The 26996-nt window shown below is 42.9% G+C and overlaps 1 protein-coding gene across 1 annotated transcript; it reads left to right on the top strand.

Moving 5' to 3' along the window:
• The first annotated feature begins 336 nt into the window (after positions 1-336).
• Positions 337-15199, top strand: ERH (ERH mRNA splicing and mitosis factor). Its single transcript, XM_028102522.2, has 4 exons — positions 337-425; positions 4619-4706; positions 11341-11461; positions 14699-15199. Exons 1-4 carry the CDS (start codon positions 423-425, stop codon positions 14799-14801), a joined length of 315 nt encoding a protein of 104 aa, XP_027958323.2. The 5' UTR covers positions 337-422; the 3' UTR covers positions 14802-15199.
• The last annotated feature ends 11797 nt before the right edge of the window (positions 15200-26996 follow it).

Consider the following 26996-nt stretch of genomic DNA (forward strand, 5'->3'; position numbering starts at 1 on the left):
TTTAGAAGAATACTTCCGGGTTACAACCGACCTATGGCCCGGGAGTCTTATGCGACCGCCATTTTTGAGTAGGGCTAATGAAAGATGTCTGGTGTCAGAGTCTATATCTTTGTTCACTCTAGCCGTACGTCTAATAACGAGAGTAAAGAAGAGAGTGTCTTGAGAAGAAATGATATTTTTCCAGTTCCGCAGCAATTCCCTTTGTATGTCGTCGCCCTTATCCAAGATGGCTGAGACAGAATCAGTATCCGCTCTAGCTGCCGGAAATGTTTGCGCCTCTATGGTCCAAAAGGCTCTTTCGCGGTGCGTTTCTGACGACTTCCGGCGGCTCCTCTCGCGGGGATTGGCTGTTGGCGGCGTTGCGGCTAAGCTCGTGTGCGGCGGCGGTGTAGGCAGCGGCTGCAGCGAGAGAGTTTGGCGCGATGGTGAGAAAGGCCTCAGCGGCTCCCCGGTCCCCCAGCCTCCGGGGCGGTCTCAGTCCCGTACATCTTTTCCCCACCCCATCCAGCGCGAGCGTGCAGCTCCCCGGCCCACCAGCTTGTGACCGGACCCTTCCCCTTCCCGCCGCGGAGACGCTTGGCCTGGCACTAGGCCCCGGAGCCCGGGTCCGCCCTACGTTTGCGCGCCCGCCTGCGGCTCCGGCGAGGCGTGCGGTGTGGGGGATGCGCTCTCTCCCAATTGCAGCTTGGTAGAGGCAGGCGGGGGATGCTGTTTTTTCCCTCCAGACTCTCTGGCCCAATGTAGGAACAATGGCCGAGGGATGTCTGACAAACCTGTTCCCAAACCTGACAGATTCAGTGTACTGCACCCCGCGTGTGGGCCGGGAGGGGTCGTCTTCGCTTTGTAGTGCGCTTTCTCAACTATTCTCTTTTGTTTTGCTGTGCTCTGTCTTTAAATATACATATAACGTTTTTTCTCTTTTCCAAGACCCCAGATGCCTGATTTGGCGTTTCTCCCAGCCCTCGATCGTGTTCGTACTCATTCTCTTGGGACTGAAAGCTGAAAACATAGGCTCAGCTGAGGGTTCCTTAGAATCTGATCGGGGTGGTAGTGGAGTGACTGGGTATTTTGTTTGTATTTTTTATTTTATTCCACCAAAACGGAGATGCTTCACAGGGATTATGAGGAATCATGGTTACTTCCACACTTCAGCTTTCGTTTTCTGTTTGCCGCAGTTTCTGTTAAGTTACACAGCTGATGTTGGCAAGGAACTTTTTGAGGTTGTACTTTTCTGAATTGAAATGTTCGATGTTTGACCCGACATGGTTTCCCAGAGAGGACCAGGAATTAGAAGACTGGGTTTCCAGTTCTTGTTTTGTCATAACTAGCAATGTGACCTTGGACAAGTCTTTGATCTCTTATAGTTTCCTTCTTTGCCTTTTATGTCACTATTTGGTATTGTGTTATACTGCTTAGATTAAAATCTGAGGAAGTGACAGCAATTAATAACCCATTGTTGGGCAAATATCAGTGATAATTCCTTCTCAGTCCAAGTAGCATTAAAAATTAGAATTTGTATATAAAACAATTATTGGTTCAATAGTCTTAAATACCTTTGCATTATTAAAGATAAAAGCTTTAGGTGTGGGTTGTTGGGTGGTTTTTTTTTTTGGTAGTTTGGGAGAAGCATTTGAAGCTAATGTGCAAATCGTATGTATTGTTTTTCTGTAGCAGTAGAATGATTCTTGAAGTGTGTGAGACTTGTAAAAAGTAAGTCAGGATTAACTATTAAAGTGATTGACTTGTGCCTGGTAATCAGAGAGAATAAGAATTTTATTAAGGTAATTCTGCATACCTTTTCCTGATTTAGATTTTGCAATTTTTTTTCTATTGTGAGAAATTTAAGTACATATGTATTTGCTTATATGTACTTATATTTTGCATATATATTTGTTTTTTAATAAGACCAAACAGCTTCAAAAATAACTCCAGTAAGAAGAAAGTGATCAAAACTGATTGAAGTTTTATGATCTTAAAATGTTAATAGGAAAGCACAGCCACTTAATACTCGTTTTGGGGCGCCTGGGTGGCTCAGTCGTTAAGCGTCTGCCTTCGGCTCAGGTCATGATCCCAGGGTCGTGGATCGAGCCCCACATCGGGCTCCCTGCTTCGCGGGAGGCCTGCTTCTCCCTCTCCCTCTCCCTCTGCTTGTTCCCTCTCTCGCTGTGTCTTTCTGTCAAATAAATAAGTAAAATATTTTTTAAAAAATGCTCATTTCAATTACAGATTTGTAAATTTAGTCATTTTTTGTTCTTAGTTTTTAATCCTAATCTTTGGGTAGTAAGTATTGAAAATAGTGAGCTTTGTCAGAAGTTCATTCTAAGACTAGATGTAAAAAGTAGCATACTGAATAGCCATTTCCATATCTTTACTCTCTTAAGTAAATTAGTCCCTTAATTTGCATTAGAATGAGAACAAAATTAATATAGTAGCAACTGGTGTGGCTAATATACAGAGCGAGCCCTAATGCAGGAATGCTAGTGTGGTTTCTATAAAATTATTTTCTTCTCAGCATATGACCCATCAAAACTACTGGGTTTTTTTTTTTTTTTGAGTGACTTAGAAAAAATTCTGTATAACAAATAATCTAATAAAATGGTTTCTTTGGTTTATAATGCCTATTTAACAAAGGCCACTTACCCTTCATCTCGTCACCAGTGTCTGTTTTTATCTCAAATCAAACTTTTCATCAGAATGAGCTAGTTCTTGATGGGGAGGGAAGAATATGAGCAATTTCTTTGCTTTTTAAATAGTGTTCAGAGTACTGGGTTTTTTTGGTGCTTATTCAGAAACTCTAGGCCTCAACTGTTCAGTTCCAATATCTTGATGGTTGAAAATTCTGATCATTTCAAAACAGTTTGGGGGACCTGTCATAAAGGATTTTTTGGACCCTGAAATAATAGTACAGTAAAAGAGAAGGATGTGAATAGTTTGAAGACTGGGTGTACAGTGAGGTTGCATCATACTTGCATTTAATTAATCGACCTTACACACTTGGCATAAGATTGAAGGGGCCATAATTTCGATAGGACCAATAATTTGGAGACATTTTTGGTTGTCACAGTTTTGCCTAGGTGGGGGCAGGGGGTTCAAGTGCTACTGGTATTTAGTGGGAATAGGCCAGGGATGCTTCTAAACATCCCACAGTGCACAGGACTACCTCTATAAGGAGTCCCCTTCAAGCCCAAATTGTAAAAATACAGAGTTGAGAAACTTTGAAATAGACCCGCTAACAAAAACATGTCCCCTACTGAGCGTGATGAGGTGGAAGATGTTAAGTCTATCTGCTGTTCTTCAGGCATATTCACAGTTGTCACAGTTGATCATCTATTTTGTGTGATTCTAGTGTTTAAAAATACGTGATTTTGAGATAGTATAGCCTCTTAAGGTGAGTCATCTACTGGGTGAATAGTTTAATGGTTTTTCTAGGGTAATGTTAACTATATATTAATTTTATACTGCCCATTTATCTTCTGCCTTCATGTTGGAAAAAACATAAATCGGATCCAGTGCTTACAGTCATTAACAGTGTTTCCCTTTTTCTCCTTTTATCAGCCTACTTCTGAGTTTTTATTAAGGGACTTAATAGGGCTAGAGATAGAAAGTGACCAGTGGAGTTAGAAAACCTAAGTGGGTTTATGATCTGGTTGGGAAGAAATACAGGAAAGAAAAAAAACAGTACAAGGTAGCTTATGCTGAATGCTTACAGGCAGTAAGTACAACTGTTGGAGAAAACAGCCCTTAAGGACTGGGAGACCTGGGGCACCTGGGTGGCTCAGTTGGTTGGGTGGCTGTCTTTGGCTCAGGTCATGAGATTGAGCCCCATGTCGGGCTCCCTGCTCAAGGGGAGTCTGCTTCTCCCTTTCCCTCTGCTTGTGCTCTCATAAACCCACTTAGGTTTTCTATCTCCACTGGTCACTTTCTATCTCCAGCCCTATTCAGTCCCTTAATAAAAACTCAGATGTAGGCTGTTAAAAGGAGAAAAAGAGAAACACTATTAATGACTGTAAGCACTGGATCCGATTTATGTTTTTTCCAACCTTAGCACAACAGTGGAGTCACGTCTACATATATACTTATGTTTCTCACAATAAAATATAATATGATCTAGTTGGGGAGAAAGATAGGAAAGGAAAAAAAAAAAAACAGTACAAGGTAGCTTATGCTGATTGCTTACAGGCAGTAAGTACAACAGTTGGAGAAAACAGCCCTTAAGGACTCGGAGACCTGGGGTGCCTGGGTGGCTCAGTTGGTTGAGTGGCTGCCTTCGGCTCAGGTCATGAGATCAAGCCCCATGTTGGGCTCCGTGCTCAGTTGGCAGTCTGCTTCTCCCTCTCCCTGTACTGCTCCCCCTGCTTGTGCTCTCGCTCGTGCCCTCTCTCTCTCAAGTAAATAAATAAAATCTTTAAAAAAAAAAAAAAGGACTGGGAGTCCTTACAGAGAAGCTATCAGTCCACCTTCTGACACCACGCTTACACAAAGGCATAAATGTAGGACAGGCACCTTAATAGTGTTTTAATAACCAATGATTGTGTCATGACTGGGAATTTTATATCATACTGTGAATTTCTCAAATATGAGTTAGAAACTTATGTTGAAATCACTTTTCCCCCTGCAGTCTCACACCATTTTGCTGGTACAGCCTACCAAGAGGCCAGAAGGCAGAACTTATGCTGACTATGAATCTGTGAATGAATGCATGGAAGGTGAGTTTAAACACTAATCAAGAGTTTTTGTTTTTGTTTTCCTAACCTTCACTATTAGAACATGTCTCATTTAGGAACTGGGCTTGTTTTTCCTCCAGATTTCTTGAATTATTAATTTGAACAGGGAAGGAGGATATTAAGGACCATATTTGTTGAATACTGAAACATTGATTATATATACTGTCTTTCTGCTGCAAATATTTTTTTTATCCAGCTCATGATTACAATGAATGACTTTCTGAAGCCTCCCTTTGTTATGTTGATACTCTAGTATTTGTTATGATATGTAAATATCTTACAGTTATTCCTTATGTATTCTCGTTAAACTCAAGCACTATAGAGTTGTTAAGACAGGCTCTAGGGATACCTTCAGAACCTATTAGTCTGCTCATTGAATAAATAAACATTAAAAGCTGTTGAGGTTTGGTTACGCTCCATGAGAGTGTTAGAAAATAAAAATTAGCTCAGAGAATAAAGGCAAATGGAACGAAATAAGTATAATTTATTATGCATTTGATAAGCTGACACCACCCTGAAGGAAATTATTGCCCTTAATGTTTCTTTACTCAGTAAACCATTAGATGAGAGCACATAGATTGGATCATCACAAATTGGATTCATCCTTACATTTAATCATTATATCAAGTAAACCAGTTGTGCACATTCTGTACCCTTTTTAGCAAATTGTCCATTCTTCACTTCTTGCTATGAAGATTTTATATTCATTGTTTTTGCTGCTGGGCATGTCTCTGAATTTGTTGATTATCCAAAGCTAACTGGGTTAGCCTTAAAATCTGTCCTTGTAAAGCCAACAGTGGGTAGATCTGTGGGAAGAAACTACTAGTAATAACGAGAGACATCTAGGTTAAGTTGGCACCATGCCTTCCTGATTGCAGATTCTCTTTAATTTCAAAAGAAGAGGAGCTCTTGTTCTTCTCTCATTTCAGGACCCTTCCTCTGCTGACCATTATGGTAGACTTTGTGCACATGCTGCCTTGGCACGTTAGTGCCTCATCTGTATTATTATGTTTGGTCCTTGATTCTGCAGGTACTTTGCCAACCTCTGTTGATTTTGGTGAAGCCTGACTTTTTCTTTTTAATTTAATTTTATTTATTTCTAGATAATTTATTTTATTTATTTCTAGAGCAGTTTAAGGTTTCCTTGTACTCCCTTTCCCCACCTCCACAGTTTCCCCCATTAATAACACCTTCCATTGGTGTGGTACGTTTGTTATAGTTGATGAACCCAATATTTTTTTAAGGATTATTTGAGAGAGAGAGAGTGCACACAAGCACAAGCCGGGGGGAGAGGGGAGGAGGTGGAGGGAGAAGCGGACTACCTCCTGAGCAGGGAACTGGACACGGGGCTTGATCCCAGGACCCTGAGATCATGACCTGAGCCAAAGGCAGATGCTTAACCAACTGAGCCACCCAGGCGCTCCCATGAACCCAGTATTGATACATTATTATTAACTAAAGGCTACTATTAACAGAAGTCTGTTATTATTAACTAAAGCTCATTCTTCGTGTTGTACAGTTCTGTGGGTTTTACCAAATGTATAACATCATATATCCATTGGTACGGTATCATACAGAACAGTTTTCACTTACCTAAAAATTCCTGTGCTCCACCTGTCATTCCTCCTCCCCACTTCACCCTTTGCCTCCTGACAACTATTGGTCTTACTGTCCCCTCCATAGTTTGCCTTTTCCAAAATGTCGTAGAGTTGGAATCATTACCATATGTCGCCCTTTCAACTGGCTGGTTTCACTCAGCAATATGCATTTGAGATTCTTCCATGTCTTTTTAAATTAATAGATTTAGTTTTTTTAGAGTAGTTGTAGGTTTACAGGAAAATTGATTAAAAAGTACAGAGAATTCTATCACACCCCTTCTTCTCTACCCTCTCCTTCCAGTTTCCCCTACTACTTAACATCCTGTATTAGTGTGATACATTAGTTACCATTGTAGAACCAATACTGATATATTATTGACTAAAGGCCATAGTTTACATTAGTGTTCAGTCTTTGCTTTGGACATTTTATGGGTTTTGGCTTATATAGCGAAAAGTATCTACCATTTACTGCCCTGAAAATCTAGTGTTTCATCTGTTCCTCCAAACCTCTGGCAACCACTTACCTTTTTAATGTCTTCATAGCATCACCTTTTCCAAAATGTCAGGTAGTTGAAATTACACAGTATATAGCTTTTTCAGGTTGGCTCTTTCACAGAACAGTGGGGTTTTTTTGTTTTTAAAGATTTTATTTATTTGTTAGCATACAAGCAGGGGGAGGGGCAGAGGGAGAGAGACAAGCAGACTCCCCGCTGAGCAGGGATCCCAGGACCCTGAGATCATGATCTGAGCCGAAGTCAGACGTTTAATGAATTGAGCCACCCAGGTGCACCCCCATAGAGTGTGCTTTTAAGATTCTTCAATACCTTTTCATGGCCTAATAGCTCATTTCTTTTTATTGCTCAGTAATCTGTCATTTGGATATACCACAGTTTGGTTATCCATTCACCTACTGAAGGACATCATAATTGCTTCCGGGTATTGGCGGTTATGATACAGCTGCTACAAACATTCGAGTGCAGATTTCTGTGTGTACCTAAGTTTTCAACCCCTTTGGGTAAACTAAGGAATGTGATTGTTGCATCATAGGGTAAGAATGTGTTTAGCTTTGTAAAAAGCTGACAAACTGTCTTCAGATGTGGCTGCACCATTTTGCATTCTCACCAGCAATGAATGAGAATGTCTATTGCTCCACATTCTTAGCAGCATTTGGTGCTGTCAGTGTTTTGGATTTCTGTCATTCTAATAGGTATATGGCGATATCTTGTTTTAATTTGTAGTTTTCTTTGCATCATGCTTATTTGCCATCTGTGTATCTTCCTTGGTGAGGTATCTGTTCAGATCCCTTGCCTACTTTTTAATTGAGGTGTTTATTTGAGAGAGAAAGAATGAGACAGAGAGAGCACAAGAGGGGGGGAGGGTCAGAGAGAGAAGCAGACTCCCTGCTCGATGTGGGACTCGATCCCAGGACTCCAGGATCATGACCTGAGCTGAAGGCAGTCGCTTAACCAACTGAGCCACCCAGGTGCCCGGGTGTTTACTTCTTTTAATTGTTGAGTTTTAGGAGTTCTTTTTTTGGATGCTAGTACTTTATCAAGATAAATGTTTTGCAGAGATTTTCTCCCAGTCTGTGGCTTATCTTTTCACTTTCTTGATAGTGCCCTTTGAAGCACAAAAGTTTTAAATTTTGATGAACTCCAATTTATTTTTTCCCTCTCCTGGTTTTGGTGCCATATCTGAGATTCCATTGCCTTGTTCAAGGTCATGAAAATCGGGGTGCCTGGGTGGCTCAGTAGTTAAGCGTCTGCCTTCAGCTTGGGTCGTGATCCCAGGGTCCTAGGATTGAGCCCTGCATCAGGCTCCCTGCTCCCCCGCCTGTGTTCCCTCTCTCACTGTGTCTCTCTCTGTCAAATAAATAAATAAAATCTTAAAAAAAAAAAAAAAGTCATGAAAATCTGTGCCTGTATTTTCTTCCATGTGTGTTATAGTTCGGGCTCTTATATTTAGGTCTCTGGGCCATTTATGATGTGAAGTGTGGGCCCAACTTTATTCTTTTCCATGTGACTCTCCAGTTGTCCTACCACCATTTGTTGAAAAGACTGTTCTTTCCTCATCAAGTTTTGTCTTTGTATCCTGATCAAAAAACAATTGACCATAAATGTGAGGGTTTATTTGTGGACCCTCTTTTCTATTGCATTGATCTGTATGCCCATACTTATGTAGAAGCAGTACCATACTGTCTTTGTTAGTGTAATTTCATAGTAAGTTTTGGAATTGGTAAGTGTGAGTCTTCCCAGCTTTGTTTTTTCTAGATCTTTTGGGTTATCCTGGGCCTCTTGTATTTTCATATCAAATTTAAGATCAGCTTGTCAGTTTCTGCAAAATTAGGTTGGATTTTGATAGGGATTACATTGAATTTATAGACCATTTTGGGGGTCATTACCATCTTTTTTTTTTTTTTTTAAGACTTATTTATTTGAGAGAAAGCATGAGCAGGGGCGGGAGGAGCAGGCTCCCCACTGAGCCGGGAACCTGATGAGGGGCTCAGATCTCAGGACTCTGAGATCATGACCTAAGCTGAAATCAAGAGTTGGATGCTTAACTGACTGAGCCACCCAGGTGTCCCTGGGGAGCATTACCATCTTAATATTTAAGTCTCCTGATCAATGAACATGAGATCTTCCATTTATTTAAATCTTTAAGTGACATTTTGTAGTTTTCAGTGTACATTCTGTGCTTTTTATTATTTTTTTTAAAGATTTTTATTTATTTATTGAGAGAGTGATAGGGAACATGAGAGGGGGGGAGAGTCAGAGGGAGAAGCAGACTCCCCGCTGAGCAGGGAGCCTAATGCGGGACTCGATCGCAGGACTCCAGGATCATGACCTGAGCCGAAGGCAGTCGCTTAAACAACTGAGCCACCCAGGCGCCCTCTGTGCTTTTTATTATTAAATTTATTCCTAAGAATTTTATTTTTTGATGCTGTTGTACATGGAGCTGTTTTCTTAATTTTAGATCGTTTATTGTTGGGGTATAGACATACAGTTGAATTTTGTATATTCATGTCCTGCAGTTCTGCTGTATTCGTTTATTAGTTCTAATGGTTTTGCGCGCGCACGCGTGTGTGTGTGTGTGTGTGTGTGTGTGTGTGTGTGTGGTTTCCTTAGGATGTTGTGTATACAAGATCGTGTCCTCTGTGAAGAGAGGAGTTACACTTCTTTTTTTTCCAATCTGAATGCCTGCTGTTTATTTTTCTTGTCAGGTCACCCTGGCCAGAACCTCCAGTACAATGTTGACTACAAATGACAGAGTAGATATTGTAGTGTTCTTCCTAATCTGAGTGGGAAAGTATCTAGTCTTTCACCATTAAATATCATGGTAGCAATGGGTCAGTGCCTTCCTAAGATACATGGTGAATTCATTTTCCTGATTTTTATTTCCTTTCTACTTTGACCTTTCTGTTCAGTAACTCATGAGTGGTACTCTGTGATCATGGTGTGGTGTACCAGTATCAGTCAGAAACCCTAACTCAGTTTTTCATAGATCTGTAGTTGAATATTACTTAATGGTTTTTTTTTTTTAATATTACTTTCTATTGGGAAATTTTCGAAGTCAATTTAGAGGTACATGAAGGACCTGAGTGTAGAGGATAGGACATGTTTTCCCAGATGACATTTATTCGCTTGTTCATTCATCATAGTGGTATTAAAAGCATTTGATAGTGGGAATGGACAGAAAAGGTTATGTTTCCATTGTGTGGGAACAACAGGAGTATGTCACTGAATAAAATTAAATGTGCTCTTTAGATAATTATGTTAATGTGTGCTTGCTCTCTGATTTTGTTCATTGTCTTTTTATGACATATTTGAGTATCTACGTGCTCTTACATGGGCTAATGCTTTTACATGCATCATTTTGCATAACCTTCACCATAGCTCCATCAAGAATATTGTTGTCCTCACCATTTGACAAGTAGGGTTCTGGGGATGGAGTCATTAGTAAAGGACAGAACTAGAATTCAAGTCTCTGAATCCAGAGTCCAGTCTTTTAAAGTACTCATGACAGTCTCTTCCTCAGTGCCAGTTTTGTTTTTGCTTGTTTTTTGCATTGTATCAAAATTTGAAAGCAGGATAGAAAAGCCTCTCTCTCTTTGTCATCCATCATTCCCAAATGTGGTGTTTTTCTTTATTCTGAGGCTTTAGGAATATTGTTTATTGAAAAACCTGATAAGACACGCTGTTGGGCGCCTGGGTGGCTCAGATGATTGAGTGTCTGCCTTTGGCTCAGGTCATGATCCCAGGGTCCTGGGATCAAGTCCCACATTGGGCTCCCTGCTCCTTGGGAGCCTGCTTCTCCCTCTGCTTCTCTCTCTCTCTCTCTCTCCCTCTCTCTCTCTCCCTCTGTCTCTCATGAATAAATAAATAAAATATTTTAAAAAAAAGGCACTGTCATCACTTGTTTGAACTCTCATATGCCAAGTCTTTAAAGTTCTTTTAGACCTAGTGGCTTGAAGTAATCATTTTATTTTTATTTATTTATGTGAGAGAGAGAATGAGATAGCATGAGAAGGGGGAGGGTCAGAGGGAGAAGCAGACTCCCTGCTCAGCAGGGAGCCCGATGCGTGACTCGATCCCGGGACTCCAGGATCATGACCTGAGCCGAAGGCAGTCACTTAACCAACTGAGCCACCCAGGCACCCTCATTTTATTTTATTTTATTTTTCAGGCATAAAATACTTAACATTCTGGCGAATATATAAAATTAAAAGAAATTTGCTAGTGACAAACATTAAAACAAAAGTGACCAACTTACTCTTTTCCCAGCCCACTTCATAAAAATAAATATAAGGGAGTGCGTGACTGGCTCAGTCAGTGGAGCATGTGACTGTCAATCTCAGGGTTGTAGGCTAAAGCCCCACATTGGGTGTAGAGATTACTTAAAAAAATTAAATCCTTAAAAAAATTAAAATATTGTGGTATTATATATATATATGTTACATATATGCTGTCTATATCTAAAGTTTATACAGTTGTAAGATCTTGGTTTTTCTCCTCTCTTAGGTGTTTGTAAAATGTATGAAGAACATCTGAAGAGAATGAATCCCAACAGTCCCTCTATCACATATGATATCAGTCAGTTGTTTGATTTTATTGACGATCTGGCAGACCTCAGCTGCCTTGTGTAAGTATTAGCCACCTTCTCTCTTAAGGTGTATTTTTCTGTTGTATATCCAGCTGTTTGAGGTGATTTACGGTATTCTGAGCTCACTATATGCCTGACACTGATCTTTGCAGTTTGACTACTATGTAGTAATATTTCATCTACATATGGCTCATAAATTAATTTGGCAACATAAAGCTAATGGCACAGGAAAAGCTTGAGAATTTTGCTAATTGAGCAGTTAGTATGCAGAGAGAATGCTGAGAAGTTCAAAGTCCTGATCTTGGTTTCTTAAACCAAAGTCATTTGTTTGTTTGTTTTTGGGGGGGGGGGGGTTGTTTTGTTTTTTAGGTTTTTTCCCCCCTCAAAGTCTTTGTCCTAAAGCAGTTCGCTTTGGGTTAAAACTAAGATGATTCCGTTTTCATGACAAAGGAAAATGAGAGTACCTTACAATGAGATGATCTTCAGTAATCAGGCGCTTGAATCTTACATGGCAGATACTGTCATAGAAGTAAATATGTTTTTGAAAAATATATACGTCCTACTCACAGGCACTTCCTGTGACTCCCGGATTATGACTGGGGCCAGGCCATGACTTGCTGTTTCACCAAAGTGAAAACTTGTATTTTGGGGCGCCTGGGTGGTTCAGTTGGTTAAGCGACTGCTTTCGGCTCAGGTCATGATCCTGGAGTCCCGGGATCGAGTTCCGCATCGGGGGGAGTCTGTTTCTCCCTCTGACCCTCTTCCCTCTCGTGCTCTCCATCTCTCATTCTCTCTCAAATAAATAAAATCTTTAAAAAAAAACTTGTATTTTGTTGGAATATTTGAGTTTTACTTAACTAACTCAGAACATTCCAGTGATTTAGGTCTGGTCTTTATTTTTTAAGATTTTTTATTTATTTGACAGAGACAGAGAGGGGACACGAGCAGGGGGAGTGGGAGAGGGAGAAGCAGGCTTCCCGCTGAGCAGGAAGCCTGATGCAGGACTCGATCCCAGAACCCTGGGATCATGAACCGAGCTCAAGGCAGACGCTTAACAACGGAACCACCCAGGTACCCCAGGTCTGGTCTTTAATGAAATATATTAATAATAAGAAGAAAGGTTTGGGGTTTTTTTTGTTTTGTTTTTTTCAAAGATTTTTTTTATTCATTTGAGAGAGAGAGAGAAAGAGCAAGCAGGAGCAGGGGGAGGGGCAGAGGGAGAGGGAGCCTGACACCGGGCTCGATCCCAGGACCCCGGGATCATGACCTGAGCCGAAGGCAGACGCTTAATGATAGCCACCCAGGCGACCCCCCCTTTTTTTTAAAGGGGTTTTTTTTTTGTTTTTAAAGATTTTATTTGAGAGAGTGTACGTGAGAGCATGACTGGGGGAGAGGGGCAAAGGAAAAGGGTCAAGCAGACACCTCACTGAGCACGGAGCCCTACATAGGACACAATCCCAGGACCCTGAGATCATGACCTGAGCCGAAGTCAGATGCTTAACCGACTGAGCCACCCAGGCACCCCAATATGAAAGTTTTGTTGGGGCGCCTGGGTGGCTTAGTCGGTTAAGCATCTGACTCTTGATTTCATCTCAGGTCATGATCTCAGGGTCTTGGGATTGAGCCCTGCATTGAGCTTTGTGCTTAGTGTGGAGTCTGCTTGTCCCTCTCCCTCTGCTTCTCCCCCCCACCTCGTGCACTTCCCCTGCCCCAAATAAATATCTTAAATGAGTCTGTCCCACCCTGATACAGTTCTGAAAAATTCTGTTCTTTTTTTAGTTCTTCTCCAGTGTTGATATAAATATTGTAGACTATTGAACCATATCTGAAGCAGACTAGATTAACCCTTATTTAATTAGGAAGCACTACTAGGGCGCCTGGGTGGCTCAGTCTTTAAGCTGATCCCAGGGTCCTGGGATCGAGCGCCTCAGCAGGGAGCCTGCTTCTCCCTCTCCCTCTGCCTGCTGCTCCCCCGGCTTGTGTGTTCTTCTCTCTCTGACAAATAAATAAATTAAAATCTTAAGAAAAAATTTGTACCTACCTGCAGGGTTGTAATAAGGATTATGTGAGTTGATTCAGATAAGTACTAATTGATAAATTAGATAATTTTGTTTTTCTAAAGTAGCCTTTAGGTTGGGTTTTTTTTATTATTTTTTTAGGCAAAGTGTATCTTTGTCTCCCTTGGATGCCATGTAGTGTTTCTACCACATGGTGCACATGGCTTTGAAACACTGAAGTGATTTTTATTTGTGCAATCTCTGGTTACTTATTGTCTCCTTTTTTATACTCTAGCCTTATTTTTTTTTTTAACCCCAAAAATGATTTTATTGCTTAACCAGTGAGATTTCAGTGGTAGGTCACTATTCGAGTCTTCTAAAGATATCTTGAGTGGTTGGCTATTTGGTGATACCTTGGCCTCAGAACGCCTGGAGTCCCACTGGAGTCTCATTGCTAATGCCGCAGGTCCTTAGTCTCCTGACCCTCCTCTTCTGATTAGAGCCATTTTGAAGCTTATTATGTCTTCCATTAATTCTCTACCAGCCTCTAGCGTGATTTATTTTAAGAAGCAAATTCTGGGGCACCTGGGTGGCTCAGTCATTTGAGCATCTGCCTTCAGCTCAGGTCATGATCCCAGGGTCCTGGCATCGAGTCCCACGTTGGGCTCCGTGCTCAGTGGAGAGTCTGCTTCTCCCTCTGCCCCTCCCCTTGCTTGTGCACTCAAGCATGCTCGCGCACTCGAGCATGCTCGCTCGCTCTCTGAATAAATAAAATCAAAAAAAAAAAAACAAATCCTGAAATACAGGTTAAAAGATTTCCCTTAACACCTTACAGGGAGGAAATCTTTTGGTAGTAACATGTTTTTTTAAAGATTTTTTAGTTAATTCTAAATAAATTTAACAAATCTCAAGTTTGTACCAGTGTTTGGTTTTTATATTTTAATTACTAAAGAAACCATAAAAGTTGTTAACTAGATAGGAGAAAGAACACACAGTTTCTGGTCATACTTTGTCAAGAAGTAGATGTGTAACACATTGAGCATTTAAGTTAAGATTTTTAGATCTTGGTTTCTTTTTCTCCTCTAAGATTGTACTTGGTGGTCTAAAGTTCCTGTGGCTTAAAATTCAACAGTAATGTAAGCAGCTCTTTTATGTTTTCATTAAGTTCATGTATAAACATGGCACATTTGTGCCATCATTGGGCAGTTAGAATTTAGGATTTTAAAAACACAACAGTAATTGACCATTATAACTTTGCTTCTCCCTTTCTGTTCCTCAGTTACCGAGCTGATACCCAGACATACCAGCCCTATAACAAAGACTGGATTAAAGAGAAGATCTACGTGCTCCTTCGTCGGCAGGCCCAACAGGCCGGGAAATAGCTGAGTTAGAAGCAGTGGGGGCTGGGGGTGGGCTTGGAACACAGGTGTGTACAGCGTGCTGCAGTGGCGGCTCTGTATTATAGTAATCCTGTCTCCATCTTGGTGTACTCTAGCCAGGATGGAAGGTATTAGATGAAATGTGAGGATCTTGTTCAATCTGAAACCCCCATTGCCCCCTTCCCCTCCCTTTTTTTTTTACTTAAACATTTTTATGATAATTTAGATGGAAGTTGTTTGTCAGTTAATCTTGGTTCCAGTCCTTCAAACTGTTCATATCTACTTTATAACATTCGCTGTACTAACCCTTCAGGTTGGGGTGGGGGGGTAGTGACAGTTTAGTTACATGCTCAAGATAAAGTCTTAGTGAAAAATGAATAAATGTTCTTTAGTTAAATTTTCCCCTTGAGTGATTTTTTTTCTTGGTCTCCGAACATTGAAGTTTCTCACAAAGCATTATCACTTTCAAAACCTGTAGGCTGCCACACAAAGAAGTTGAAGAAAGCTTATGTATGTGTTGAATACATTTCACTGTGGTTTATGTGAAGCCAACAAGCTTTTACCCCATTTTTCCAGCCTTATAAGTAAATCTTGATTGTAGCTCCAAGGTTCGTACTTGCTATTGATGCAAACATTATGAAAGATTTTTCTGATGACCTAGCTTATCTGCAGCAGCCAGGTTAGGTCCTTAGTTTTAGTCATGTACTCTTTCTGGGAAGTTCTTGTGCCCTTCTCATAGCCTTCAGCATTTGAACACTGTTTACCACTTCTGTATGAAAGCTGTAAGGGTAATGGGAAGACCACAGAAAAGGACCAGATCATTTTGCTTTTGATGGAAAGAGTGTTGATCACGTTGTGACTCGAACATACACTGTACTGTACCATCAGTCATCCAAGTGTGCTAACATTCCCTGATTCTGCTATTCTCACACTTCACCAACAGCCAGGATCTTTTTTTTTTTTTAAAGATTTTATTTATTTATTCATGAGAGACGGAGAGAGAGAGAGAGAAGCAGAGGGAGAAGCAGGCTCCCAAGGAGCAGGGAGCCCAATGCAGGACTCGATCCCAGGACCCTGGGATCATGACCTGAGCCGAAGGCAGACGCTTAACCATCTGAGCCACCCAGGCGCCCAACAACAGCCAGTATCTTTACACACTCTGAAGATTGGCAGTTTTTTTGGAGGCTTTGTGACCGGCCTTCCCCATGTCCTCAGCCCTACTTCCACATTAGAGCCTTAACTATTTTTCTTATTTTATGCAGAATGAAATTCTGAGTTAGTAGTTATATGTGCTCACTTTTACTGTAGAATAGTTATTCTGTCAATGAAATGTCGTCACAGTATCAAAGGATCATTAAAATTAGGGTGCCTTGAGGTGTCTGGGTGGCTCAATTGGTTAAGTGTCTGCGTTGCCTCAGATCATGATCCTGGGGTCCTGGGATCAAGCCCTGCCTCAGGCTCCCTGTTCAGCTTCTCCCTCTCCCTCTACTCCTCCCCTCTGCTTGTGCTCTCTCTCAAATAAAAAATCTTTTAAGAAATAAAATTAAGGGGCGCCTAGGTGGCTCAGTTGGTTAGGCAACTGCCTTCAGCTCTGGTCATGATCCTGGAGTCCCGGGATCGAGTCCCACATCGGGCTCCCTGCTCGGCAGGGAGTCTGCTTCTCCCTCTGACCCTCCCCCCTCTCATGTGCTCTCTCTCATTCTCTCAAATAAATTAAAAAAAATCTTTAAAAAAAATTAAGGTGCCTTACTAAGTTATGTATAGCTATGGTTATTATTTCACTGTGAGTCAGCCAGATTTTAAAGCTAAAATGTTCCCAGTGAAAAAGGAATAAATCCGAAGTAAGTCAGATTGTCTTGCTTTCATTTGGTCTGTCCTGCCAATACAGGTTTATTTCTGTAACAGATGTGATCTTGGCTTCATTTTTTTGAAAAATACTCGAGCACGTCTGGAGGGAATGGGACCCCTTGATACTCAGATAGTTTCTAATGTTAGGTTTAGAGAGGAAAATATGATTTTCTAAGGAAAGTGGAAGACATCTGGGGCCTAGATGTTGGGTGATGAGCGCAAAAGGGAAAGGGAGCAGTGTTTCAGATCAGATTTTATAAGGCTTAAGGAAGAACAGGACTGGAATAAGTGTGGACATATATATACATTTATGTCCAGCATCACAAAGAAAAGGAGCAGAGGTAGCCTTTCATCGTGGAGGTGAAGTCTGATAAAACCTTCAGTGGTTTGGCCAAGCTATAACCCTCATTCCCTTGTTGTTAAAGAGCTGGTGTATTGATTGTGTGGCCTTTCCCCAACCACAAGTAAAACAGGTCTGATTTCTGTTCATACACTAATATTTTACACTGCTACCTACAAGTGAAACCTACAAATTACAAAATTCTTGATTCTCATCTACCTTATTTTATATACCTGAGCATATAAAATCTTGATTCTCCTCTATCTTATTTATATACCTGAGCATATAAGATATTTCTTGACAATGTTCCTTCTCTCAGCATTTGATCTAAGTGGTTACAGGAATAAAAAAGGGATTTTAACTGTCTCACTTCACTGGCAGTTCTTGGGCTTAAAATATTTGCTGCACCTTGCTAAATGTCTTGGGCATTGTTTGGACAAGTTGTGTATCTTATTCCCGTCGCTTCATTGGGAATGCTTGGGGCCTGTTTTCCTTCCAGCAGCCGACCAGACAGGGTTAGAAAGAGGGCAGGGCAGTTCTTAGGATGACATCAGCTTCATATCAGTTTGGCCCTTCCTTTATCAAACTTGTTTTTACTAATTTTTCAAAGATCAGAATGAAAATTGGCAAAAATAACTTTAATAAGTTTTATTACATTTGTACAGATACATTTAGAAGAAAGACAATTTGTGTGTTGGCATAAAGCTCCTAATATTAACATTTAGGCATAGCATTTCCTGCTTAGGAAACATTTACATATATCTTATTTAATCCACACAGCAGCCCTTTGAGGTTGGAAACCATTGTTCCTCTGTTAATGGTGAGAAAATAGGCTCAAATTGTTCAAGTCCCTCACCCAGATCACACAGCATAACCACAAAGATTTTACTAGCTGAAAAAGACATGGTCTTAACCTCAGATCTTGAGAGTAGGGAGCCCCCACAAAATGAATAGCTGTGAGCTAAATAATGGATCTCTGGTGGGTGCCTATCAAAGGAAGCTTTTTAGATCCGTAACACCTGAATAGGTCTCATTTGTCACCAGTTTAATCAAAAGCATAGAGGACAGAAAACAGCTTGCTAGCCTAGCATTATGGAGTGTTTCTCCTCCATTGGAGTAGTCCTCATGGCGGTTCACACAGTAATCCAAGAAGTATTCTCTGCACACACAGACAGATGATACTTCTGGTGCAAGAGGTACGCTGACCCAGAAGCCCTGTGTACAACAGGAGCTACGATCTCTTGTTATAACTCCATAGACTTAGTTTCTAGGTCACCAAGAGACCTTTCCCAGTTACAAGTCATTGCATTCAGAGAAGCACAAAGTTCGACCTTCCCACCAGGAATTTATAGTTTTCACCTACCCGAAGTATAAATGATCAGAGGTCATTTTACCTCTGATCAACAACCTTGTCTAGTAATGTTTTTTCTCAAGAACAGAGCTAGAACGTTAACCCAAGGTCAAATTTGGCCGTAGAGCAGTTTTGCTAATCCTTCATCCACAGATATGTAAGAAGTGTGAGATGGCACATCTAGCTTACTTTCATGTGGGAGGTAACATCTGAGCCTTGAAAAGTGGCTAAACTTGGAACATTGGGAAATAGGAGAGTAACAAGGTCGTAAACACCAGTGTTGGCAGGACCGCAAGGAAGCCATGACGGCCGGAGTAAAGTGAGTCTTTAGGGGGGCGGTGGTGTGAAGGCTGGGGAAGCTAGCAGTGGGGCACCTGCAGCCTGAAGCTACGGAGTTTAACTTCGTAGGCCGTGAGTAACCGTTCCTGATTTTTTTTTTAAGATTTTATTTATTTGAGACAGAATGAGAGAGAGAGAGAGCACATGAGAGGGGGGAGGGTCAGAGGGAGAAGCAGACTCCCCGCCGAGCAGGGAGCCCGACGCGGGACTCGATCCCGGGACTCCAGGATCATGACCTGAGCCGAAGGCAGTCGCCCAACCGACGGAGCCACCCAGGCGCCCAACCTTTCAAGATTTTTAAGGCAAACCTGTCAAATCTGCTTTAGGAGGATGAAATTCACTGCTCTGTGTAGACCAGATTGGAAAACTAGAGAACTGAATGTCCCAGAAGCCAAGGCAAGAGAAGTTTTCAGTGACACAGGTAAGATGAGGAACTGTAAAAAAGCTTTGGATTTGGACTTGAGGCAGTTTTTTCAGGAGTGTAACATGAAGACAAAAACCAATTTGCAGGTGAAGAGCCCGCCCAGGAAATAGGAATAGGCAGGGAAGGCAAAGTTCACTGGGAACTTGAAAGAAGGAAACGGGAATATGGAATGATGAGTTGCAATGACAGATTTTTTTTTTTTTATAAAGGCAATTTGTCCATGTATATAAGTAATGTAAGCAGAGGAAGGATCTAAGATTTTAAAAATTCATTACAATATATACATAATGATAGGTAACAAGCATGATATAGAAAGCCTAACTTTGAAACTGATGTAACATTGTATGGCCATTATACTTCCAAAAAACAGCCGAGCTCCAGGCTACATACAAAGGCAAGTGAGTGATGGGCTAAGACATAAGGGGCTGAGAGACTGAAATCGTGAAGACATTCGGTGGAGAAGTTGGAAGAGGCTAGATAATGATCTGAGGGGAATTTCAGCAATAGAAACCTGAGAGGGGGGATAATTTCTGAGTGATTCACTTTCCTGTCTCCGGCACTGCATAGTTCTCTACTTGGAAACCTGATCTAAGAAAGATATCTTACCTTTGAAGACAGGAGTAGTCCTTTCAGCTACATTTAGAGATCCTGTGTCAACTTATCTAGCACAATTCTTTCTTTTTTACAATTACATGCTTTAACTAGATATTCAATTTGAGGCATGCTGTGAAGAGCTTGGCTTAAAAGGCTCTTCTGTGCCAAAGGTAATTTTCTTTATGCTTTTCAAGAGAGTGGGGAGAAGGCTAATGAGGACTGATGGAATCACTTGAGACAGGCCCTATGTCTTTGTCAACAGATGTTTGAATTTAAGGTCTTCAGACTGTAAGAGAAATGGGATAGATCATGGTTTTATCCTTGGAAGCCTGAGGCTGGATGGGTTGCCATGGTAATGCTAACTCTAACTCACTTACTGGCATTTGTTGTGGATTACCTGCTCTGTTCCAGAACCCCCAGGCTCAGCCAATTATATTGCCCCTCTGTGAGAAAAAAGGAGTATGTTTGAGTCTTAGTACCTGCTCCAGGGTGAACAATTTGAGAAGCATCTAACAATTCTGGGCCACTTCTCCCCAGTGGCCCTGGACATTCCAGAGATTGCTTTGTCTTTGACACTGACAGTGAGCCCAGATGCAGGTTGGAAGCATGGTTACTCACTTCCTTCCACAGGTAATGCAGTTCCAGGAAGGATTACCATAAGGCCCTTCCAGTTTTTAAGCAAGTCCCAATAGGAGGCTGCAGTTGTGAGGGAGGGGAGTTGGCCTCATACTCCCTTCAGAGGAGTGTTATGAAAGGATCTGAAGGTACAGGTACTGAAAGGCCACTGAGGGCAAATGCTCATTAGTATGAAGTCCTGATGCAGCTTTTAGGGATCTCTCAAGGTAGGAAGTCTTGATTCTCCAGCATTGGGTGACATCTCTGAGCCAGGTCCTCTCTGGATCTGTTCAAGTAGTTGGATTGAGAAATTAGACCTTTCCTTCATGTAAAAGGCTAATGATCTCTACTTAATAGAGTACTTGAGGCCTGTGAGCCCAGATGTGAATAGATGGTGACTGTAACATTGCCCACTACTCCCTGCAATTGACCAGCCTAGATATTGGAATTGTGCAGTTTGTATAAAGGATTCTGTATCACCCTTTGAATGGACCACCCAATAGTGAGTCGGTGTTGGCGCTCAACATAGAGCATGTTGTTCTGAGAGTCCATGGATAGGGAAGGATCACTCAGGCTCCCCCTACCCTGACCGTGGACAGCCTCCTCACCCCACCTGGGCTCTGACAGCCCCCACCTGGCCACCTTCTGCATGGGCATCTCCCCCCACTTAGCCTCTGACTTCCCATTCCACGCCACTCCCTCATGGGCCTTTCTCCTCCTCCTCACCCATAAAGATGATTTATATGACTGGCTGCCCTCACAGCAGTTGTGCTGTTTACATCTCATTTTCAGTGTTTATCCTAATCCTCAGGACAAATGTAAAGCTTTATAATTATTATTACAAAACAAACTCAAGAATTTTGTGCATTATTACATATATATGTATGTGTATATAATATATATAGTATATATATGTTATACTTTTAAGTTTATTCTTCGGAAATGTTTAAAACAATATACTACCAGAAAGAAGTCAAGAAAAATTCATGCTACCATAAAGTCATCCCTGTACCTTTATAGAGGCCCGGGACCCTCTGGCAGTCTTTGAGCTGCCAGCTGGTCAAAGAATCTTACTTACCTTCCAACATTTGTTGGCTGGTCAAAGAATCTTACTTACCTTCCAACACTTGTTGGCTCTCTAATGGGCTGTCTGTGGCCCTGGGAAACATCAGAAGGCCTGATAAAAATGCAAGGGTTGCTGTCTTCTTTACCTTCTCTATTAAGCTCTTTCAGGAAATGTTTTAAAGATTTTATTTATTTATTTGAGAGAGAGAGAGCACGTGAGAGGGAAGAGGTTCAGAGGGAGAAGCAGACTCCCTGCTGAGCAGGGAGCCCGACGCGGGACTCGATCCCGGGACTCCAGGATCATGACCTGAGCCGAAGGCAGTCGCTTAACCAATTGAGCCACCCAGGTGCCCCCTATTGTTCTTTTTTTAAGGTATCTTTTAGAGCATGTACTGAAATGTTTTCAGATAAAATGACGTAATATCTGTGATTTGTTTCTAAATAATCCGGTAGAAGTATGTAGATGCAACAAGATCAGTCATAAATTGATCATTGTTGAACCTGGGCGGTGAGTATTATTAATCCCTTCACCTTTTTACATGCTTGAACTTTTCCACAATGAAGAGTGAAAAACAAAAACCATTGAGAATGCAGGGACAATCCTGTCTTGCCTCCTACGTGCGGCTCTCATGCTGCAGCCAGTCTGGTGGGTTCTGAGGCTGGCGAGGCGCACTGGCCCCTCACCCCTCTCCCTCCGTGCCTTCTGTTCACCCCTCTCCAGCCTGGAACTCTGCCCAGCTCCGCCCCCACCCCCACCCCCCACCCTGCGCCGCCTGAGCCGGGCCCTAGGAAATGCTGCATTCTCCAAGCAGGACAGATCGGGGTCACAAATGAAGCCTTCGCTCTGCAGCTTGGCCACGCAGGCAGCAGGGACTCAGCGAGCCCGAGCTAGGAGTGCTGTGTGGGGTTGGCTGCCTGCAAGCCGGGAGCAGCAGGGGATATTTGGAGCCACTGAAGCTGCGTTTCTGACACATGCTAATGAGCTTCCTTCAGGGATATAAATGGAGTCTGTACTTCAAACTAAATTCTGGGGGAATTTAACCACCTTTGCTTAGCCATCGCCCTTGTCTGCTTCTGACTGGCCCTGGAGCGCCAGTATAAAAGGGGGCATTCCCACCCCTGATGGCTGTACAGCGCCAGTTTTTAAAAAGCTGCCAACTTGGCCGGCCTCAGTGTGGGTAATTGCGTTTGACACGTCGTTCCTGTTGGAAGAAAGCAAATGTGTTTTCCGCACACCCAATTTCAGGTGTCTCGACCCATCTCCATAATGGTCCTCATTCTGGTTGGGAAGTGAGCGGTCCTACGAGGAACCAAGGGAACGGTCAGAAGGACTCATTAGGCTGACATTTGACAGCTGATTTTGTCAGGTTAACTTCCGTCCCTTCCTAATCAAGGACCCAGTCACCAAGGGGATTGTGATCATTGCCTATTTGCAAAATTAGGTCTTTCTCTACTGAGTCAATATGCTTTGAGTGCAGGTAGTTGTAGCATTCAGCTGGTCACGCAGTCAGAGTTAAGGAGGCCAAGAACACGAATGTTCCTCATGTAGGTAGGTTACCTTTTCTGTTTCCTAAGAGCAGCCACTCATCTTGAAAACACCTGCCAGCTCAAGGCGGAACTCAGCCCTCCTGGCTGACCCCATCCCAAACAGCTCTTCTGTCTTGCAAAGGGCTGCTGGCCAACCATGGCTTAGGCAGCAGTAGAGGGGTGTAGTTTATGGGGTCATAGTCCAAACTGCAGGAATGGCCAGAACACAAATGAATCTCAGGGTCAAATAAAACTAGAAATGTGGGCTGTCGGGAATGCCTACCATTTCTGATCTCTGTCCCCCATTAGGTGTCAGCTCCACTTGTCCCAAACACCAGCTTCTTCCACTTAGTGAGCAACATGGCTGTCCACAGAGTCTCTGAGCTTCACTTCAGATTCATCTTTCTGGTTGAGTTCACAAATCCCAAGGAAATGTTCTGGTTGACCCAGCATGGGTCACCTGACTGAAGGAAGAGGAGGAATCTGTGTGGTAGGCAGCCTCTGAATGACCCCCAGGGATCTGCACCTCCAGGGAGTTGTGCCCTTGTGTCAACCCCTACTTTTCAGTGAGGGCTGGACTTAGTAATGACTCTCTACTAAAAAATAGAATACCAGGGGCACCTGGATGGCTCAGTCATTAAGCATCTGCCTTCGACTCAGGTCATGATCCCAGGGTCCTGGGACTGAGCCCCACACTGGGCTCCCTGCTCGGCAGGAAGCCTGCTTCTCCCTCTCCCACTCCCCCTGCTTGTGTTCCCTCTCTTGCTGTGTCTCTGTCGAATAAAAAAAAAGAATACCCGCTGCAATGATGGCATCTCACTTCCAGTGTTCAGTTATAAAAGGACTGTGACGTCCATCTTCGTGTTCTCTCACTCTCGTGGACCGTTCACTCTGGGGGCAGCCAGATTGCCATGTTGTGCAAGAGGCCCCTTGTGAGTGGGCTTGGAAGCAGACAGTCTAGCCCTGGGTGAGTGTGGAGAGGATTGCAGCCCTGGCTGACACCCCGATTTCTGCCTCCTGAGCATCCCTGAGCCAGAACCGTCCAGCTAAGCCATTTCTGGATCCCTGCCCCACAGAACCTCTGAGAGAATAAATGTCAGTTGTTGTCAGTCGCTAAGTGGGGAGGTCATTTGTTACACAGCAATAGATAACTAATAGGGTCTGTAACAAAACAGAAGTTTCTGGTTCACAGCGTGAAGGAAGGCACATAATCCAGGAAAGGAAGGGCAGGCCTGCTGACAAGAGTAGGGCTCCCCCCACCACCACTACTCTCTCCCGGTCTGTCCTCTCTCCTGCTGTGGAAGAGAGGTTTTTCTATAATGAAAAATCTGATTATGTCACTCCCCTGCTTGAAATTCTTAAAGCTCTCTGTCACTCATAAAATAAAATCCAAATCTGTAGCTTGATACCCAAGGTCCCTCATGATTAGCACCTGCCCACTTGTCAAACTTGGCTCCAACCAGTCCCCCTCCCTCCTGCTCTGGCCATACTTTGTACAGCTCCACGAGTATGCCACATGATCTCTTGCATGCCTTTGCACACTCCCTTCCTTTAATGGGCGTGTCTACTTCCTCAAGGCCCACATACTCTAACCCCTAATCATAAGGCTCAACTCAAGTATCACCACCTCCAGGAAGCCTTCCGTGATCACCAAATCCTCTACTTATCTAGCTTCTGAGCTCTGGTAGTGTCCTCCGTCATGGCTGCTATCACATTGTGTGGAATTCCTGGTGGGATTTATCCACCTCCCTCAATAATCTCTGCTCTTTGAAGGAGGAATTAAATCTTTCATATTGGAATCCTTGGTACGTTCCAAATAATTGGTTCTCAGTATGTGTTTGTTGACTAGCTGGTAGATCGTTTAGCTAATCAATTGAGCGATGGCATCAAGGAGCTACTCTCACCTGCACTTGCCTATCAACACTGGTTCCTGTATAAAGGAGTGAGGGGCTTGGGGATCAACTTGTCTTTACTACCTCAGTTCAGGTTCATAGTGAATGAAATCGGCATGACCCTGGTCTGTGATACCCTCATGGTGCTTACAGGCCAGACTAGACCTGAATGTGGCTACCACTGTGAAGGAAATCATTAGGGTTTCCCAAGAGAGCACAATATTTTGAGTTACTTGAGCTTGGATGGGCAGAGGCTGCTCTAAGGCTTGGCATCTAAGCTGAGATCTGAAAGATGAGAAAGAGAGAAGGTTTGGGGGGACACATGTTGTAGGCAGAGGATCCGAGGTGCAAAGGTTCTAAGCAGGAATGAGGTTAGTGCGTCTGTGGAATTCCAAGGAGACTGCCACACACACCACAGAGGGTAAGGAGCACATGAGGAGGGACAGGTAGGTGGGGGACTGTCACAGATAGAGGGGCACGGCTGGAGACCCTCACTTACCACACAGGAACTCCGATGGGGATGCGACCACTCCACCCACTCATCCATTCATTCAGGCCAAGGGTCGCCCCCTGCAAAGCCCCGTGCTCCCTACTCCCTCTGCCTGAACGCTCTTCCCCAGAGAATCCTCCCACCGGCTCCCATCACTCAGGTCTTGCATCAAATGCCAACTCTTACCCCATCTAAAGGTAGCCCTTGCCTTCCTAGCAACACAATCACATTGGCCCCATTTATTTTCTGTATTACACCTGTTAGTATCTTGGAATGATCTTGGACGTCTTTTGGTTCACTTGTTTTTGTCTCTAGAATATATGCTCCATGGGATGAGGGAACGGACACGTATTGCTTCCTGCTCTATCCACTGTGCCTAGAACACTGCGTGGTCTGTAACAGTAGATGAATATTTATTGAATTGGTTCATTCCGTTGGCCAACATGTTTAATGTTTATCATGTGCTAGACCTAATGCCAGGATCCACCCAGAACCCTGACTCAGGGCCGGCTTCCCAGGCAAACAACCCACGCACTTAAAGTTGTATGGGGCCCGGGGCTTTGAGGGACTCACGCTGCTGTCATCATTTTTGAAATTCTTAATAATTTGTGAATGAGGTGACCCATATTTTCATTTTACACTGAACCCCGCAAATTATGTAGCCAGCCCTACCCCAGTGATAACTCCAGAAAGTTCCCCAGCAGAGTTGAAAACCGTTCAGGGACAAGCCAGTAGCCCCTGCACACTATCAAAAAATTGTAACAGGACTGTCTTATATGTTTAAAGAGATGTAAAGGGTAAGTGATTTACAGGGATCCTTAGTTTAAGAACATTATTCTAAGAGCCAGACATCCTTAGAGTCCAGGTCCTGCCATTTCCTGGCTGTGTGATCTTGAGCGACTCATAAAACATTTCCTGACCTTGGTTTCCTTGTTACAAATGGAGATGGTAACAGTGTGCATCCCCCAGAGTTGGCTTGAGAAACAAAATAATACTTAAAACCCTTAGGTCAAGTTGCGGGCATCCCGCTTGCTCAGCGGTCGGGCTCCCTTCTTTGTGCTCCCCTCCTTCGGCTCCTCCCACTTCCCTTGACACTCCTGGGTGGGAAGATCTGGGTCATTGTGAGTGGCTGCTAAGTGGGAAGAATGTTGAGGAGAAAAGCCAAGGAATTACAGCCTTCAGGGAAGCAATAACATTGTACTTAAAAATTGCTTGAGCAAAGACTTTGTTGATGTTAGCAAATTGTATGCAAATAAACTAAAGACTCCCTATCCTGAGCGGAGACCTGGCCCCGGACCAAAGCTTCAGAAAGACCACAGCTTGGTACACAGAGAAGCCTTCGTCCTTTCTCTCTGCTGCCAATTTAAACTAAAACCGTAGATAATCCCAAAGCTGCAGTTTTCACTGCCTTAGCCTTTGACACGTTCATTAGTATGTAAGGCACTTTTCTCTCCAGGTTGGGGCATCCCCATCTGATTTTGCTGCATCATCTCCGCTGTTTCCCCCTTGTCCTCACATGCATGGTTTAATCAGGCACTGATTTGGCATTAACTTGCAAATGCTGGGTCTCCTGTACCTGATGAAAAGGGATTTTCACTGGTCAGACCTCACTGATTCTTTAAAAACCTAAATCAGAGTTCCTGGGTGGCTCAGTCAGTTAAGCGTCTGCCTTCGGGTCAGGTCATGATCCCGGAGTCCTGCGATCGAGCCCCA

This window comes from Eumetopias jubatus, unplaced genomic scaffold (genome assembly GCF_037043125.1).
Source record: "Eumetopias jubatus isolate StellerSeaLion01/CBP00866 unplaced genomic scaffold, mEumJub1_p1.0 scaffold_7, whole genome shotgun sequence".
NCBI lineage: Eukaryota > Metazoa > Chordata > Mammalia > Carnivora > Otariidae > Eumetopias > Eumetopias jubatus.

Coding starts and splice junctions, on each gene's coding strand:
- ERH (XM_028102522.2), top strand. Junction 4,707..11,340: donor TGTGAATGAATGCATGGAAG/GTGAGTTTAAAC, acceptor CTCCTCTCTTAG/GTGTTTGTAAAATGTATGAA. Junction 11,462..14,698: donor GCAGACCTCAGCTGCCTTGT/GTAAGTATTAGC, acceptor TCTGTTCCTCAG/TTACCGAGCTGATACCCAGA.